The sequence below is a fragment of the Parambassis ranga genome, chromosome 9, assembly GCF_900634625.1.
Source record: "Parambassis ranga chromosome 9, fParRan2.1, whole genome shotgun sequence".
NCBI lineage: Eukaryota > Metazoa > Chordata > Actinopteri > Ambassidae > Parambassis > Parambassis ranga.
The window spans coordinates 13,780,926-13,800,420 of record NC_041030.1 but is presented as its reverse complement, the minus strand read 5'-3'; the positions used below and the strand labels follow the sequence as shown (position 1 = coordinate 13,800,420).

The following is a 19,495-nucleotide window of genomic DNA, read 5'->3' as shown; positions in this document are numbered from 1 at the left end:
TTTACCATTAAAATTACTGAGTTATGCTTATAACCTGACATAATGCAGGTTTTAAAGAATAAATGTCCTGGCCAGGCATCAGCTGACTGGACTGGGTGTTGTGTGGGAGAACATGTAAGTTGCACCAGATTTCTAACCCACTCCTGTTGAAGACAGGAGAACGGCCTCCTGATGATAAATTAGTCAATAATTAGGCAAGTTAACATCAGCCCTACTTATGTTCTGTTTAGCTGTCATAGAGCGTAATGTTGAAAGTTGTTTATTCTCTTTGGCCTCTGCTTGTACAGCAGCTGTGGGTTGTCTTTGTGTGCGTCAGCGTGTCCTTGGACACATCAGTGAATCCCAGATCACTTCCAGCAGCTTGTATGGAGTTTGTGTGCATATGAATGGTGAGATGCAGCCCCTCAGAATAACATTACATGCTGTCTGTGCATGTGTTTTTGGAAAAGCTGTTATGACCTGTGCTACAGATGGAGTCTGTATGAAATGTGTAACAGTGACTGCAGCGAGCATGTGGAAGTACTCCACTGTAATGTATTGTTTGCCCTAAAGAGCTCCTCTCTGAAAGACTTCATTTGGTCAAAAGTGCATGAAAGGAAAAAAAATGCTGAATGAAAATTATATGAAAGGATTTTCAAATTATTTGGATCAAATTGAAAAATGGCTTGTGTAACAACTGAATCTCACCTACAGTAGTACGTCTTTTGTGTGAGCTACAGCAGAATGAGTCTGGATGTGAAAATGAAGCTGAAGTAGATGACCAGCAGAGCCAAAATGGAAATGGCTTAAAAAGTCAGAGTGATTCCTGACTGGTTTAGATTTTTTTATGCTCCACATTACCTCTGAATGATTTCATAAAAATGAACATGAACATATGACAACGCATGTATTTTACAACACATGTTGTGATACAGGAGGCTGTGTGAAACGGCTCCATATGAAATGTGCTTTGTAAGGTCAGAAGGGACAGGACAATGCCCAAAGCACCATGGAGTGACATCAGTGGACATCAAACACTGCTCTCTCTCTCTCTCTCTCTCTCTCACTCACACACACACACACACACACTTTTATTCACACTATTGTGAGTTTATAAACACTCACAGATTACTCATTTTTAGTAAGTTGTACTTTTTTGGAACCACAATTAAGCGCATAATCAGATAATTCAGTAGCAGCAGGTTTGACTGATATAAATTAATGGAGTCATTATTCACACACACACACACGCACAATATGGAGTTCTGTTGCCTGAGCGGCTGCCTTGCTTCTGCGTCAAGACACGCTCTCCATCTGTGTCCAGTGTGCGGATTAGACGCTTATTATCCTCTTAGCTCTAAATGGCCCCACGTTCCTGCACTTCGCTGTCCATCTCATCTGCTGTCTGAGACTCGGACCGGACCGTGACAGGAACGCGATCTTCATGCGTCCAAAAAAAAAATGATCGTGGCCACCTTTCAGTTGTGTTGTTAAAGATTGCGCGTAACGCGTGAAGAGTCCAGACAAAACCAAGGGTCCGTCGTCTCATCAAGAGCGCCTATCCGGGCAGCCCGGCGGCCGGCTGTCTGTCCGTTACTGTGTCCGTCCCACTGATCTTTTGCAGACTGTAATCTAATCAGTGTCAACCCCGTAGCTGCCCTTTCCTCTCGGGCACGTCCTGCGGGTCTTTCGGATGAAAAACCTGTTTGTATTTGAGAAAACTTTTATCAGCGAAGCGATTGGTTACGTTTACAGTCACATGATAAAATGAACATTTGACTGTTTTAAAGTTTACGACCGAAAGAAGACATGGATTCTACATGTAAAGAGGGACGTCTGTTATACTTGCTTTTCTTTGCACTTTGCGCAGCCAGCGTTTGCTTTTGTGCAAGAAGATCAAATGTTCGGAGATCTGGTAAGTTCAATAAAATTCCGCCAGTATAGTGATAATCTCATGCAATTATAATATTAATGTAGCTTTAAGCCCTCTGTGGCTGTAGTTCAGGTCATGTTTGACTGAGTTATTATTGATTTCTTATAATAATTGCAATTATTCACTCCTCAATTGTTCTTGCTACAAACTATTTTTTAGGTAAAACTAAATAAAATATTAATATATTTAATTAAAAAATATGATTTTATCATCATAATCCAACATCCCTCTGCTTGCCTTTTTTTTTTTTTAACAATTGATGAGCCACAAATACTCCACAGTAACTTTCATTTGAACTGATTCAGTCCAGACGTTAATATTTAGATATTGACACACGGAATTTAATTCAAGCTAAAGTAATGGAAACTGCATTAAAGTGTTAGCTTTAATTTCAGCTGGCTTTTTGGGGTCTACTGAGAGAACCATCTGTCAGACACAGTACTGTTAACACAGTGCACAAACTGCAAGTTTTTAGGGTAGCTGCATGTCACCAGTGGCTCATGCATAAAAGAGTTGACACATTTCTCAGAGTATTGAATAATAGCTGAATGTTAGCATTGAGATGCTGTTGTTGCCAATGTGCACATGATGAAGATAATGGAGCTCCAACAGGCAGGAGTCTTCCATGGTGGTGCCTGGTGTGCCGAACCATGCAACCTTTTACAAATTCAGATGTTTAGGGGAAAAAAAGAAAAGTTGATCCAAACAAATCTGATGGACGAACTGAAGGTGAACATGTTCTTTCTGTCAACAATCATAAAATGACTTGGACCTTCAGATGAGTCGCCACAAGCCACAAACTGAAAGGCTGCAGTTTGCAAAATCAAAGAGAAAGAAACTGGTGGAACAAAGTTGTATTGAACGAAACTCTATCAAAAATGATGAAAAGTGGAGTGTGTGGAGAGGAAAAAAAACAGCAACAGCCCATGGGCCAAAGCTTTCTATCTCATCTGTCAACAAATGGCAGCGATTGTGTTATGATTTGAGCACAACAATCCTAAAAGCAAAGCAACCAAAGAGCTTTTTTTATGGTCTTCAGCTGGTCAGTCACACAAACTCAATGAGACCTACATCCAAACACACACTGAACACTGAAGATGAGGCTGAAATCAGAGAACCTCCACAACAAACAAGAGCCTGGGAAGAAGAAGAAGAACTGTCTGAGTCTAAAACACAAAAACACTTTGACTGCACAGGCTTTTACCTAAAGTGTATCTGTCAAATTAAGTTTGAATTGGTAAACCCTGGTTACATTTTTTACTGTGGAACCACTCACATTCAAGTTGAGTGTTGACACTTTAATGTAGTATCTGATGTTTATTATTAATGTGAACAAGTCAAAGAGAACAAAACTGTCCAGATACTTTTGGCTTCTACTGAATAATGATCAGACTCTCTGGTGGCTGACTCTCCTCACACTCTGCTCTATCTCTCTCGCCATTTTTCTTTGCTGTTCCGTCCCACTTTCTTCCCCTCTTTCTACTTTTTCCTCACTCTCCATCACTTCCTCTTTCTGTGACTGTCACTCACTGACTGTTGTATTTCTCCTTCTCCTCACTCTCTGAGCCACAGGCTATAACGGGCTGACTTTTACATCTGTCTGTCAGTGCGGTACACTCGCTGTAGTTTAGACTGCCATACAGAGGACAGCTGTAGTTCTGTCTTTATGACTGCCAGTGACATTTGTACTTTGTATTTGGTTCTGAGGTCTTTGGGGCTTTGTTCTAAAGGGAGGGGAGGATGAGAACAGAGCTCCATGTCCAGATGCATCACATCAGCCCTAAATAACAAAGCTGGTTTGATTGAGGAAAGGGTTAAAACAATGATGTCCCTCCCTAAGGTTTTTTTTTTTTTTGCTTTTCAAGAATTTGACAGCTGTATACCCTGTCAGAATAAGCCATGGAATTATTAATAGAATTGGCACCTTTGTGCATGTGCTGCACACTTTTAGGTGAGTCACAGATGGGGAAAAAGCACCATTTTTACATGACTGCCTGTGAAAGTACAGATGCTGAATCAGGGTGACAGCACAGGTATTTTATTCAGGACAGAAAAAGACATTCAGAATAGAAAATGGGATAATTGTTGTTCAAGTGAGAGCAAGAATTATGGGAGCAGCTCAGCTGTATTAAACTGTCAAAAGCACTGAAAATCGTAAAATGATCCGAAAGCTCTTGTTTATATCACACAGTGGGTTTATAGGTGACACTTTATTTTCATAATCCATCTGCTGACACTCTGCAAGCTTAAGTCACATGTATCTACATCCTGTAACTTTATAGTTTTTCCTGACTGAATATAGACCAAAATGAAGTGACACTTTATCATATACTGATACTGTAAGTCACCTGTTTCAAAGTCAAGTGTCACAACAATATTCAATTCAGTTTGTTAAATATTTGTGCTATAAGTGAGCATGTGGATTGCTAGGGGATTTAGCCCAATATGCTAACATGTTTTTGGTAATCCTAGCTCTCCATAGAGAAAGAAGTCGTGACCCTTGACCCCTATAAAAATGCATTCAATATACTCAGACAAAAAGAGAGCTTTATGGTTTTCAGTCCAAAATGATGGCACTTTCTGTTTTTCCACAGAGTTTTGTCTCTCCTCGTGGGTTGCACCTCTCCACTAGTAGCGTCAGCAGCTGAAGTAGCCACTGTATTAATTTGTCACTGTGGGGTTACATGTTTTGATAAGAGTACCAATTCTCAGCGTTCCAAAGAAAAATTTCTCAACCCACTTTAAGTTACATTGACGGACATACAGATGATGTTTTAGAAGATCCCTCTCTATCTGTTCTAATTCTGTAAAAATCAAGTCACCCGTGCATCTGCTGCTGGGCCACACCCCTCGGGAGTTGTGGATGATGGGGGAATTCAGCTGACATATTGCATTACCCACTCAGATGGAAGTGCAGGGAAAAGGGTACGAGAAAGGAGGGGAGACGGAGACAGGAGAGGATTGAAGAGGACAGGAGAGAGGTCGTCTAAGGAAGGAGAAGAAGAAGAGAGCAGTGGCAGGAAATAAAGACGAGAAAGTGGAAACGAGCAGTGCTGTAGCTACATGAGATTTAAATTTACTGAGCTCTTTGCTATATTTACTTTTGTCTGATTCCCACGTCAGTCTACCAGTGAAGTTTGCCCTTTGTCACATAGATTAAAAAAAAAAAAACATTTTCTGCTTTTGGGTAGCTGTCATCCCCTATGTATAAATATTATGATATGAAGGGTGTTAGTATGAGGGTGTGAGGGTGCTTGTCTGCTCTGCCGAGGCCTGGTGATGCATATACAGCAGGTCATCATGATCTACAGCTCTATATCTATTTCTCTTTCTTGCTCCAGTAAGAACCTCTTGAAGTCTTTTCAGGCCCAGGCTGGACACTAAAAGTGCAATTACAAATCCTTGAAGTGTCACAGAAGCACTCAGAGCCATGGAAATGATGATATCTGAAGTCAGTTTATATTATAAGCCAGTTCATCAAGTTACAGGTCATGTCATCTTTTTTTCATCTGTAAAAAAATTGAACTGTCTCTCGGTTCGGATCAGAACGTCATTGCTGAATGATGAGTATCAGTATATTTAATAAGACTTGCAATACCAGACTTTTCTATAACCACAATTACACTTGTTCTATTCATCACTGATGATGTCTGTGTTTATTTAAAACCAGATCGCCTGAGTCCACCATTGGACATCCAGCTGGAGACAATCAACTGCACCGCCTTCAGTGTACGATGGAAGATGCCCCGGCGACATGTTAGCACCATCACCGGATACAAGGTACGTGCAGGTATCTAAATTCTGCAGAAAGTGTCAGAGCAACAGTTGCATGCATTTGCTGCCATGTCGACCCTTTAAAAACCAGGTGAAATGTTTAGCTGTACAGACCGTAGGCACAACACACGGCCTCATATATTCTCCTTTCCATTACACAAAGAAAGGTTTTCAGCCTGGCAAACGTAAAAAAAACAACTCTGTGACAAATTAAATTTCGTCTCTTTTTTCTGAGTGTCCACTTCCTTCACGAGATGCTGACATGAGTGCCCCCCTCCCCCACCTTTTTATTTCCTGCTTGTAAAGTGCCTTTCAAACAAACTGTCCAGCAGGATGGCCTTGAGGGCTAGATTTATATTTTGAAATTTCTTATGGAACCCTTTCAGTGGCAAATTTATACCTTTTCAGGTGCAATATAGCTGTGGAACATGTGGTCACAAATCTTGATTTAACGCCTTGTCAATAGATGCTTTGCTCCACTCCACTCAGGGTGCACTTCAAACACTAAAGTGGGGTTTGCTTTTTTTTCCGGACCATAATAAAACCATAATGAATAAAGAATCAGAGTGATAATTGTTGATTGATGACATGTAATGCTTATGTGTTTTATACCCAGTTTCTCTGATCCTTCCTTTACTCCTTCCTTTGTTCCTTCCTTCCTTTAGTCCTTTCAGTGTTTGTTTTGAGTCAACCATTAACAAACAGTGGATCAGTATGACTGTGTGTACTCTTTTGACCATATGTCTTCGCTAAGAGGATTAGTCCACTACCTCGCTTCCTCACAACTCACAGACTAACGTGTGTCTTCATTTGAGCGAATGTTTTGAAAATTCATGAACAGTCCAGTTTCCTCATATTGTTTCTTATTCGTGAGCCTTAAACTTCCACTGCTGTCTCTTAAATAACTAAAAGAAACACCGTGTTTTAACATCTAATGTGTGTCGTTCAGGTGTTCTACACAGAGTTGAAGAATGGCCGTCCTGTGGGTTCTGCCTCGCTGATGGAGGTGCCTCTCAGTTTGGACATGCTGACCACTGTGAGTATGTAGAAAGTCAAACACATCCTCACACAAAAAATAAGCACATCAAGTACGCAATGTTCAGAAAATACCTAACATCATGTTGATATTTCAGTCCTTGAAAACAGAACATGTGTTCATGTGTGTATTTTTATTTTTTCTGGCTGCCCTTTATGTGTTCGTGGGGGGGGGGGGACTCGTCTTGACGATAGCTGAAAATGAGGCCCTGCTGATAGGAAAGGTTTCCCTTGTAAAGAGTGTTTAATATTAGAAATGTGTGTGTTTTAAGATGGTCTTCATCTAACCCTTTACCCCATGCACTCCAGAGGGAAAGTCTGCTATATTACCCTGCCTCCCAACTCTTTACTTGGACCTTTGCAACTGTATGGGTCACATGTTTGGATGTTATTGGGCATCATGTAATTAAGTTAGTAATTTAAACCTAACAATTTGTCGGCAATATGTCCATATGTTTTGTTAGCATAACTGTAACATGAGTGTAATGTAAGTGTTGTGTCTGATGTATTATCAACAAAATGTGTTGTTTTTTTGTGTGAGAATGTGTTGTGATGTTTTGAATAGGTTTCTTATCTGCAGCACGTTTCTCTGCCATTTTTTAAGGATTTTTTCCCCTCATTTAACTCTAAATATATGTCCCAGCTTTGTGCCGTTTTAACTGTTATGCCCTCAAAATGTATTTTTGTTCTTATTTTCTTCAAGGGACAATTTGATGGACAAGCAAGCTTTGTAAGTAACACCTTCTTTAATATGATGTTATTTCTGTTCTTAGCCTGAGAAAATCCATTATTAGTAATTGTCATCTTTTTTCTCTTGCTACTTTTTCTCTTATATGTCACTCTCTCCCACATATTTTTTAAAATCTATTTCTATGCCTGTTGTGTTAGGATGTAGACATTAGTAACCTGAAGGTGAACACTAAGTACAGAGTCACTGTCGGAGCATATGGCTGGGCCGGGGAGGGCAGACCCAGCATGCCCAGAGACATCAGCACTGCTTCACATGGTAAGAATATTCACTTTAGAGCACATGCTATTATTTCTATAGTGTTGTGAAACATCTTCAGCTGAATCCAATCTCTCTTCTTGCCATTAGAAATGTGCATGACCCCTTCACCCCCCACTCAGCCTGTTGTCATGGCTGTATCTGACACGGAGCTTGCGTTGTCGTGGCAGCAAGGAGAGAGCGAGGGAAGTGCTCCTGTTCTTCACTTCCTGGTGGCTTACATCAGGTCAGTCATAGGTGATTGATCAGCTGCAAAAAAAAATACAACAGATATTTGAAGATTTGCCATTTAATGTTCATTTTAATCTCATTAACACTGACACGCATGATAATGACATTTGAGCATGCAAACACACTCATACTGCAAACATCAATAAACCAGCTTGTATAGGCACTTATCTGGCAAGGAGCAGTCTGAAGTGGCCATGACATGGAGGGAAATAACAAGCCTAAATGAAAGGCCTTGGCTGTGCAGGGAAGGAGGAAGACCGATGGGCTTCATCAGATTGCTGTTCATTTTCTTTATTGATAAACCATCTGTCTTTGGACATAAGTGGATGAACCAAGAGTCTTACCCTCTGACTGCATTATTCATACAACTTTACATCCATGGCTGTTTGCCCTCACAGACATGCACTGTAAAATTTATGAATACAATTTAATAAGATTTTTGATCTTTCAGATATAAAAGCACCCAGTTTACCCTGATAAACATTTTTATAAGAAGTACAAGATGGCACTGATGCCAAATTGCAGGAAAGTCTGTTTAACTGTTGTGATTATAAAATTCAATTTAAAGGAAAAATCAATAATATCTGGCTTCCTCATGGTCAAAGAGCTGCATCACAGAAACACAGCTGTCCTTTATAGTAGATTTCAAGAGGTCTTTGCTGGTCTGGTCACTGTAACCTTTTATGTTCTGACACAAGAATTCCAATCTGTGTTCAGCCTCACACATCAAGTGATAACAGACCTCCATGTCCAGACAAGTCCACGGTCAACAATGTGAAGGAAGCTGAGCTCAGACATTATATGCACAGAGCTGTCTGATGAATGATTATTCCAGACAAACAAAAATAGGTAAAAAAAAAAGAATAGATGTAAATGAGCTTAAAACACAGTGGTGTGGCCCTTCTTTGTGCAGAGTTAACACACTGTGACTGAGCAAAGACAGAGACAGACAGAAGCAGAGTAGACATGAATCAGTGTCTGTTTTTGCATGTGGGGGCATTTTTCTACACAAAAGGACCATCTCAGACTCACCCCCCCCCCCTCACCCACACCCCCTCCCACATCAAAAGAAGCCTTACTGAAGAGAGACATTGAGTGTTGGTGAAGATGACTCTATTCAACAGATAGCTGTAGCTCCAGGCTCCAGGAGTCAGCTCACTACACAATATGTCAGGAAATATAGAGGCAAGAAAAAAAGTTCACAAATGCAACATTCTGCTTTATTTTAGCTTAAATCAGAAAACAATGTTTCCTGCCTAAAAAAGGATCAACAAAAAAATCAATCAAATGCTCATATTTTTAGTATTTTAGTGATTTTTTTTTTTCCCCAGAAAGACACAAAAGCAGGTGGATAAACCTCACATCCCTTTTCTCAAACATTTTCTGAAGAAGATTTTGGGGATTTTTTTTAAATTACTTAAGCCACTAGAACCCTCTAACATCTGGCCCGGAAGTATACCACCAGCATTCGTTCCTGGGTTAAACAGCTGGAGTCACTGCTCCAGCTCCAATCAGCAGCAATGAGAAATGACACACTCGTTTACTTTTGTGACTTTTCTCTGATCTAACTTTGAGTTTAAAAGTACAAAATTCTAGAGGCAGAAACATAATTAGTAACTGTTTTTCAGTGCTTTTGTGACGTGACAGACAAAGGACTCCTCAGCTTCATTGTATTTCTGACATACAGCAACGATCTGTGTCATTTCAGCCACACATTGTGTTGATTACGGTTTGTCTAGCACTCAGTCTGTGTTGAGTTTGAGGGGAAGTAAAAGTGTTTATCTTTCCTGCCTCAAACAATAAGACCATATATATCTTTGTTTCATAGTTAACACTGACTGGTTTAATTTTTTAATTGCACACTATTGTGTTTGTACATATATTTTATATCTCTTCTTTCTTTTAAATGCTGTTTATACTGTCCCTGTATATTGCTATGTAACTCCATGTAGATAGGGAAACAACAAACTTACCTAATAGATAAAGGATCCATTTAGCTTGTTTTGTTTATTATGTCCTTCAGGCCAGAAATGGACACAGAGTGGACCTACATCCGTGAGCCCATAGAGACCAACTCTATGGTTTTGAAAGGCCTGATACCAGAGACGGAGTACCAGTTTGTTGTCAGGGCGGTCAACGTACATGGACTCAGCCCACCCAGCCACATCAACAACCCTGTGCGCACTCTGGGTAAGGCCAAGAAAGCAGCCCCCCACCTCACCTCATTAGTCTGATTCAAACCACATTTTAAAACAAACTCTTTAGTTTCAGTACACCCACACAAACATACTGTGTGTACTTTTGTTTGCATGGGAATGAAACAATGTTTAACCACAGTGTATAAGCCCCAGTGTTACTGTGGAGGTTTTCAAATGCTGACTATTAGATCCTTATTCTGTTCTACACTGTTGATCAGAGTCTGTTAAAGTTGGTTCATAATTTTACATCTTACCATTGTTTTCCTGCATGATTGTAGTTTTCTTTTGTTTTTGATTTGAGGAAGCCAGTGTGTGAAACTGACTTTAACACCCAGGAGGATAGAAAGAATTCATTCTCTTTAATTTTCACTGGAAACACAGAAGCTCAAAGTACAGTGTGTCTCCTGGCATTTTCCTGAATGTAGGACAGCACCTGGCACTGTGTCAGTGGGTTTTTGTCACTGTGGCCTTGGATGATGTAATTTACATTATTATTTTTGATGTGGCCAGCTGCTGGTGGTGGAGGGGTGGAATGATTGATATTAAAACACACAAACATTCGCACTTGTGTACCTGACAGACACACAGACACACACATACATCCAGCAGTGTCTAATGGATTGAGACATTCACCTACAGATTTGTACATGGTGTGTGTGTGGTTGCTTCTTTATATCAGGCTTTAGGAGTATAGCTAAAATTTGACTGTTATTAAACTGCCATGTAAACCCAATCACATTAAGTTGTGACCTGACGGCCACACACGCAATGCTACTGTAGCTGACAAAGTGTTATGAACTGAATACATTTTTTTGTCCCCAAGGTCCTTTCAGAGACAGAGAGACGTCACTAGAAAGACAGACAGAAGGACAGACAATATTAAGTATAATTTCAATGAAAGTTACATGAAACAGGATAAACAGAGCCAGTCAGAGATGCAGACTGACAGAAACGAAGAGCTAGAGAAGCGTGGTTTCTCAGCAGGGGATAAAAGCGGGTTACCTCCGAGTCTCATCAGACAGGATTAAGGATGGGATGCCAGACCCCTTCTCTGCCCATCCACACACTCCTAATAGATGCACATGCACACAATGAACCACTGCTTGAGTGAACAGCGGGGGTGGGCTTGACTGACCGACATACTTTTCTCATTGCTCTCTCTGTGACAGTTCAAGTGTTTGGAGTGGTCACAAAGAGGCTGGTATGGATTGAGAGGGATTGTTACACAACAGCAGATTAGTTTTCTGAGCGTTTTTTGGACACACACCCACCCACCCCTCTCCCACCCTCCCCTCTCCCACCCTCCTCCCTGTATTCCTGCTCTAGGTATTCTAGGATTTAATGTTATTAGGCTGTGCTAATTAGCAGTTTAAATCTTTGCATCCATCCAGGCTTAAAAGTCAAGTTTTTGTTTGTTTGTTTGTTTGCTTTTGTTGTTATATTTGAATATATTCACTCCACAACAGTACACATGGTTTTCATCCTTCAACTTCCAGCATTTGATTTGTTTATGCAATTAAGATGGAGGGGTGGGGGTTGGGGTTGGGGTTGGGGTGGGGGCAGGAGAGGGAGGGGTTGTTATGTAAGCTAAGATTAAGCTTTCACAGGCTGATTGGAGGAGATATGTCATGTTGAACATGCCTAATGATTCTTAGTAAGACATCTGACATGTAAACAAAAATGAATATTTATCCTAAATGTTTACTAATTAGCAAATAAATAATGATGTAGCTGTTAAAAAACATACATGAGGTTTCATATCAGTCTAATGATTGTCTGGCTTTGTCTTTGAGCTTCCTATGGTGCGGTTGTTTATGGTGGAGACACGTTTCAGTATGTGGTGCAGCAGCCTGGTTACAGGCTAACAGGTAGACTGGATTCCTGCTGTCAAGTTTCATCAGTTTCATCATCACAGTCAGTGACATACGATCACATCCATTACAATCAGCAGCAATGTTTCAGCCATTGTTCTTCAGCCTTTCCTGCCGTGACTCTGTCATCACTGTACATTGTTGTATTGCATCGTGCTCATCATATTATCATAACAAATATTATTGTCTGGTATGATGTCAATACTGCAAATGTAATGTAGAGGAATTTACACTTGAATATGGTGTTATGGCATCATTTGTCCAAATAAAATGAAATGCATTTGCAGCATTGCACAAATATATATGTACGGACTTCTGTGTTTGTTGTTTGTTTTGATTGTGGCCATGTTGGCAATTGCCAATGGTCATGTGCTGTTACACTCATCTCTGACATGTGTAACAGGTCCCTCAGATGTTGGTAGCGGCGATTACGGTCGTTACATCACAGACTCCAGGACCAGAGATGAAGACGGGTTTGATATTGATGACTCTGATTATGATATCTTTATTGAAGAGGTAAGTTAAAGAGGTGGCTAAATTTCTAGTTTGTGCAACACTACGTCACGCCTCAACACTTTCTCTGTGATTTCCTAGTTGAAACCATTCCCAGGCATCAGCCAGGACGACAGGAAGTCTCAGCTCCGTTCACACTCCGGTCCGCCTTCTGGACGAAACGTTGTGTATCGTATGAACACCATGGCCCCTCCCAACATTACTGCCAGGCCGGTTTCCACCACCACCTCGTCCATCCTCCCAGACTTCACAGATCTGATTTTCGAAGTCACCACAGAGCCTAGAAGCACTCCTGAGGCCACAACTGCTGCCCCTACAACTACGACCAGGTGAGAAGCAGTTTTAGACGTAAATATATTTTTAGTTGAAATGTTTCAATGAATGAGTATATAGTAGTTAGATATCTTTACGTGCTTCCAGGTCTATCAAAAGGTTTTTTCTTTTGGATCTTTGCTTAATAACGATCTTCCTCTTGCTCTTTGATTGCTAGATTGCCATCTCTCCCGCCTTTCTGCTTCTCCCTAAAAGCTGTCTTTTTTCATCCTCTCCCACTTAATTATTTGATATAGGTGGTGACTAGAGCAGTGAAATGTCACATCAATTTAGGCTGTCAGTCTGGCTGCGATGTACAGTATGTCATTAACTGGAGCAAGTATAGGGTGGCCTGACTACCATCTTGTTATATTTGCGAACACTTTTTGTGGTTTCCGTCTCTAAAACACAGAGGACAAAGAGAACCTTCAGGGGAAAAGGGGGGTAATTTAAAATCAAATGTCAGAAGACATAACTGATAATACCGTAAATTGTATGTGACAAAACTGCACCTGAACGAGAAACATAATTATTAGCTAAATCACTGCTCAGTTATTTTTTAGAACGTGAAACTGACTAAAGTCTGCTTTCTTCCGTCCTCTCTGGATGCACCTCAGCATGTCAACCACCACCACCACCCCAACCATGTCCCCTTGGAAAGGTGATGTTCCCCGTGTGTACGACCTGACCTGTGATGACACCGTGTGTCCGCCCGACAGCTTCTGTCTCAGTGACTATGAGAGTGGAGGTTCACGTTGCCACTGTAACCTGGGCCGAAGAGGGGACACGTGTTCTGAGGGTAAAAACATTTCTGTTTCACTTCATCAGATCGAGGTACCGGTAAATACAATAAAGATTTACATTTATTATTATTTTCTCCCGTGTTCTCCTGCAGTGGTGTCAGTGAACTTTCCCCGGTTCTTCGGCTACTCCCACATGACATTTGAACCCTTGAAAAACTCTTACCAGACCTTTCAGATTACTTTGGAGTTCAAGGTAAGACACCTGTGTTGCTGTTACACCACTCATCTTGTCAGTTATGAAAATGTATTTGACCCTCTGCTGCAGGCGGATTCAGAAGACGGCTTGCTCCTCTACTGCGGAGAGAACGAACATGGCCGTGGAGACTTCACTTCTTTGGCTTTGGTTCGAGGCAAGCTTCACTACAGGTGAGGAGGACGGTGACTCACACTCTGCACAGCCAGTTTTGATCTCTTTAAATTTTGAAAAAGGCTCAGCTAAGAACTTAAAAGCAGCCACCCACCAACCTGCCAAATAAAAAGACCACACTTCAGCACAAGTTGTCTGTCACATGTCAACATAAAGCTGAATGTGTTTTTTTGCGATTTTGCAAAAATAATGTCAACCTTCAGCTGCAAATAAACACTGCACATTTAAGTAGATATACATGGATTTCTGTGTCTCCAGGTTTAACTGTGGCACAGGAGCAGCTCAGATAGTCAGTGAGAGTCGTATTGTTCTTGGCCGTTGGCACACAGTCACTGTCTTCAGAGATGGAATGAGTGGCTGGCTCCGGATGGACAACGACACTCCCATATCAGGACGCTCACAGGTAACTATACGACAGAAGATGAAGGGTTTCATCTTTGTATTGCTTTTGTATGCCCATATGTCTATTACTAGGAAAGGCTGTGTCATCTTTTGCTTGAGAAATGTACGTATGTGTCTAAGGATCCATCAGTGTGTTTACAGTGATGTCAGATGACGCACATGTTGTTCTCTTTCAATCTCGCTCATTCAGGGTCAGTACACTAAGATCACTTTTCGGTCCCCACTGTACGTGGGCGGATCCCCAAGTGCTTATTGGCTGGTCAGGGCGACAGGGACAAATCGAGGCTTTATTGGCTGCATTCAGAGTCTGACCATCAACAGCAAGGCGACCGACATCAGACCCTGGCCTCTGGGCAGAGCTCTAAGTGGAGCTGATATAGGTGAGGAAGAGAGAGTTTGTGTAAATAAATGTTTTTTTTCTTTTGGCTGCTGTCAGAGGGAAATGAATCATAAGTTTTTCCTCCTGTCAGGTTTTGGTGCTTAGTTGGATAGCTGCACAGAAATATTGGAGTTTTGAGGATTTTATACCTTGTTTTATTTATACAAGGACTTAAAATTATGCACAGCTTTGAGTGACAGATGAGCGCTCCACCTCCTTGCTTCTACTGGGAGTTTAGGTGGATGGTCATGGCACCATGGTCAGCTGACCCTTTGTTGTTGCATGATGATCTGTGGCTCATTAAGATGCTGCAGACCTATCTGTCACTTGTATATATGTATACATCTTATGCTGAGTCTGTCTGTCCGAAGGTGAGTGCAGCGACAGCGTGTGTGACCTGGTCACCTGCACCAACGGCGGAGTCTGCTTTGCAAATCGAGCTGATGGCTACATCTGTCTGTGCCCGCTGGGCTTCAGGGGAGCGCTTTGTGAAGAGAGTGAGTCAAATGTATTTTCATTTTCACCTCACAAAGAACATTTATAATAACATATATTTACGAAGAGTTTAGAAGAGCTGCTTTCTTCTTACTCGCTAGCTGCGGCACATTGTCACATAGCCCTTTTAAGATAATTGCGCAACAGTTAAGAGCAGTGTAAAGAAAATTGGTTTAGATGAGGATATGGAGGCAGAAGGATTGATTGCATGTCAGACCAGCTTTTACACAATATAACCTTCCGCTTTCTTTTCCTCCTCCTCGTGTCCTTTCCCCTCATCTCCTTCGGTTTGTTCTTCTTTCTCCTCCTCTTCACTCTTAATCATCTTAATGGTCTTCTTTACCACTGGCCCAAATCTTTCTTCTTTACTCCTGCCTGTTTTTCAGGTTTTTCTCTGTCCTCACCACTGTTCAATGAAACCGTGTTTTCATACGCTGTCATCCCATGGCCCCAGACCTCTCAGAGTTATCTCTCCTTTATGGAGTTTGAGGTGACATTTCGGCCGTCGATGCCCGATGGGGTGTTGCTGTACAGCGATGACGCAGGGAGCGGAGACTTCCTGGCTATAAACCTGGTGGACAGATATGTAGAGTTCAGGTTTGACTGCGGCTCTGGAGGCGCTGTCATAAGGTGCCAATCAAGTCTTTTAACATTGTGTTTATGTTTCTATTGCTTGTATGTTCTCTAAGCTAAAATCTGCGATGATCTGTGCTTGAAGGAGTGAGGAGCAGATCAGCCTTGAGTCGTGGCATGAGCTTCGAGTGTCTCGCACAGCAAAGAGTGGCATCCTACAGGTGGACAGCCAGAGGCCGATGGAGGGAATTTCTGAGGTACTGCCAAATACTGGAGTGTCAGAACAACCAGGAAGAATACTCATGTTTGATTTTGGAGTAAAAGTGTCCTGTAAATACTCATTTCATAAAGGATTGTGTAAAGAACATTTTTCCAAAGAGAAATTACAGGCAAACTTGTCAAACACTTTATGTGTTTTGCTATTCCTTCCACTTCCTTCATTTTCTGTGTCTTGATTAAAATGAATTAAAAAATGGAAAGTACACTTACCCTCATCAAACATATGAATTGTTATGCCAGACGTATTTCACCAGCAGAGCGTGTTCAATGTTCAATTAACTTTCATGTACACGTTCATTTATAACTATATGATCTCTGATTGGTTGATATAATTGATCTATTTCTTTGTCATATTTACATTTCAGGGTGCTTTCACTCAGATCAACTGCAGCTCACCGCTCTATATAGGTGGAGTCCCTGAATATGATAAAACCAAGAACATGGCAGCGGTAAAAAAGCCTTTCACAGGAATCATCCAGAAGGTGAGTCAAACATAAAACACATGCGTCACAGGCAGTGAATAATAATTGTTATTGATCGCTATGACAGGACAGAATTTTTACACCTGTGTCTTTTCTTTTTAAACCCCCAGCTAATACTCAATGACCGCCCCATCTCTATAACTTCTGGCTCAGCTGGTGGAATTAATGTAGCAAATTCTGTACACCCATGTGTGCAGAATCCCTGTGCCAATGGAGGGACCTGCAGGCCAAAGTGGGATGGATATGAGTGTGACTGCCCCCTAGGGTATGACGGGAGGCACTGCCAGAAAGGTCAGTGGCATCACGAACTGTTCTCACTCTGTTATAGTATGAATGGGACCTCTTTTTAAGAAAATATTTAGAATGGTTTTATATGAACTATTGGGGTGATAACATGTTAAATAACTTGTTCCCTCAAGCCTGTCTTTTGTTTTTTAATGCTTTCATTGAACAGAGTGTGGGAATTATTGTTTGAACAGTAAGTTATAACCTGTACCTCATAATAATCCCTCATTATATTAGAAAGCCATCACATTTTAGTTTTCTACCTTAACTGTAGACACTAGGTATGTGGATATGCTGCCACCTTGTGGTGATGATGTGAATTTTATTTCCTCTGTCCAGCTGTAACTGAAGCCATAGAGATTCCACAGTTCATTGGCCGAAGTTATCTCACCTACGACAACAGAGATATCCTTAAAAGGTTGGCAGTGAAATTTAGTGTGTTTACTATTGATGCGTCACACCTATTTGTCAAGCAGAAATAAAATAGCATTTGGAAATGTTTTTCAGAGTGTCTGGGTCCAGGACAAACCTCTTCATGCGTTTTAAGAGCACTGCCAAGGATGGCTTGTTGCTCTGGAGAGGTGACAGTCCAATGAGAGCCAATACTGACTTCCTGTCCATGGGACTTCAGGATGGTGCTCTAACCTTCAGGTATTTGTCTATTTAACATATGAAAAAGATATATCTTTACCAAAGCGCTGCTCAGCTCTGCTCATCATATGGTTTCTTGCAGAGAAAAGGACAGACTTAAGAAGAAAATTTGGTCATGAGAGTTTAGCTCCCAGTAGACAGAAAAAAAGACTTATCTGGGCTCTGCCAAACAAATGTGACTCCTTCCTAGAAGTAAAATTCTTTGTGTGCATCTTTTTATTGTTCTAGTTATAACCTGGGCAGCGGTGTGGCTAACATTGTTGTCAACGGGACATTCAGTGATGGAAAGTGGCACAGAGTCAAGGCTGTGAGGTAATCTCTGAAACATAAAACATCTGTCTTTACACTGACCGCCGATGATGTGCTATCTTGTCCCCAACAGATCTTTCAAAGTGATGAGCATGTTAGCAAACCACATCAGTGAAACAGCAAACCAAAACATTTAGCTAAAAGACATTAAAATGCTAAAGGGATTCTACATGGCTCTGTGATTGACTGGCAACCCGCCCAGGGTGTAGCCTGCCTCTCCCCGCCTCAGATAGCTGTGATAGGCTCCAGCCCCCCGTGACCCTGTGCTACAGGACAAAACAGGTTCAGAAGATCGATGGATGGAACTTGCATGTGAAGCACTCATTACTCATTAAACATTATTCAATCAATGTAAAATCTGATATAAACATTTAGTGCTGGGAGGGTTTAAAATAATTTTCCACCAGATTCTCTGAACACTGAAAGATGTGGTAATGGTTTGTAGATACTTACTGTCAGAACCTCCCTGTATGATGTGATTAGTGGAAAGAATCATTCTGCTCTGTTTAATCCAACATTTTTTGACAGCTGCTTTTGACTTTTCCCTTTAAAATGAATAGACTCAGGACCCGCTGTGTCTTCCAAATGTGTGGGGCTGGGGCAAAGTAATTTATTATTATTATTATTATTAGATGATTATAACAAAGACCCCCTATTTAAATTGTGACTGTAACTGAATACACTTCCTCATTAGTTTTACTTTATTTTGTTAACATTATCTTTGTCTTGTTTGCTGACACCTCTTATCCTTCAGGGATGGTCAAACGGGGAAGCTCACAGTAGATGACTATGGAGCAAAGACGAGCAGATCGCCTGGAATGATGAGACAACTTAATATCAATGGGCCCTTATATGTTGGTAGGTGGGACACACGGCTTGTAATGCCACTAAATATGGCCACATTAATGTCTCCATGTGAATATTCACCCCCTCTGATGTCTCCATCTCTTCATTCTTCACTTGAAGGTGGCATGAAGGAGATAGCTCTTCACACAAACAGGCAGTACGTTGGAGGCCTGGTTGGTTGTGTGTCCCACTTCACACTCTCCACTGACTATCACTTAGCACTGGTGGAGGACGCTGCCGACGGCAAGAACATCAACACCTGCTCCAACTAAAGAATGGCTCTAATGCACCGACGTCCATTCTCACTGAAACATCTGATTTGTCATCTTGAAACTGACTTGTTGGCACCAAATCTATACATTTTTATTTTCTTGTTAACTGTACCATTCAGACCTGACACGGTTTAAAATCAACCTGGAAAAGAGACCAACAATGTTTGTGTGACAACAATGTTTTTATGTGTGCAGAGCCATCAATCCAGCTCTGACCTGCCAAGCTGTGAGTTGTACTTAAATGTTTTTGATTCATGGCTGCAGCTAAAATGGCCACAGGTCATGAAAGGATATTCCAAAGCACAAGTACTCTGTCAAAGGAGCGGGAAAGCTTAGCATTATGGGTAAGGAGGGTCTTTGAAAAACCATTTGAAGGACTTTGTTTCAGGGGGGTGATTCCAATTTTATCTTTATTTTTTCTACTGTAAATCCTTCTTTGATTGCTGGAAGAACCAAGTGATCCCGACCTAAAGCGGCTAGCAGAGATAAACTTCTTTTTA

The 19,495-nt window shown here is 41.2% G+C and overlaps 1 protein-coding gene across 1 annotated transcript; it reads left to right on the top strand.

The window, feature by feature from the left end:
• The first annotated feature begins 1,760 nt into the window (after positions 1-1,760).
• On the top strand, positions 1,761-18,995 carry egflam (EGF-like, fibronectin type III and laminin G domains). The gene is made up of 25 exons (XM_028414598.1): positions 1,761-1,894; positions 5,583-5,692; positions 6,636-6,722; positions 7,425-7,451; positions 7,610-7,727; positions 7,818-7,953; positions 9,982-10,148; positions 12,431-12,543; positions 12,622-12,869; positions 13,470-13,651; positions 13,748-13,848; positions 13,921-14,021; positions 14,281-14,425; positions 14,615-14,804; positions 15,175-15,300; positions 15,685-15,928; positions 16,017-16,128; positions 16,516-16,632; positions 16,743-16,923; positions 17,087-17,110; positions 17,257-17,335; positions 17,425-17,568; positions 17,797-17,880; positions 18,632-18,735; positions 18,844-18,995. The coding sequence occupies exons 1-25, from the start codon at positions 1,789-1,791 to the stop codon at positions 18,993-18,995; spliced, it is 3,198 nt and encodes a 1,065-aa protein (XP_028270399.1). The 5' UTR covers positions 1,761-1,788.
• Positions 18,996-19,495: the final 500 nt, after the last annotated feature.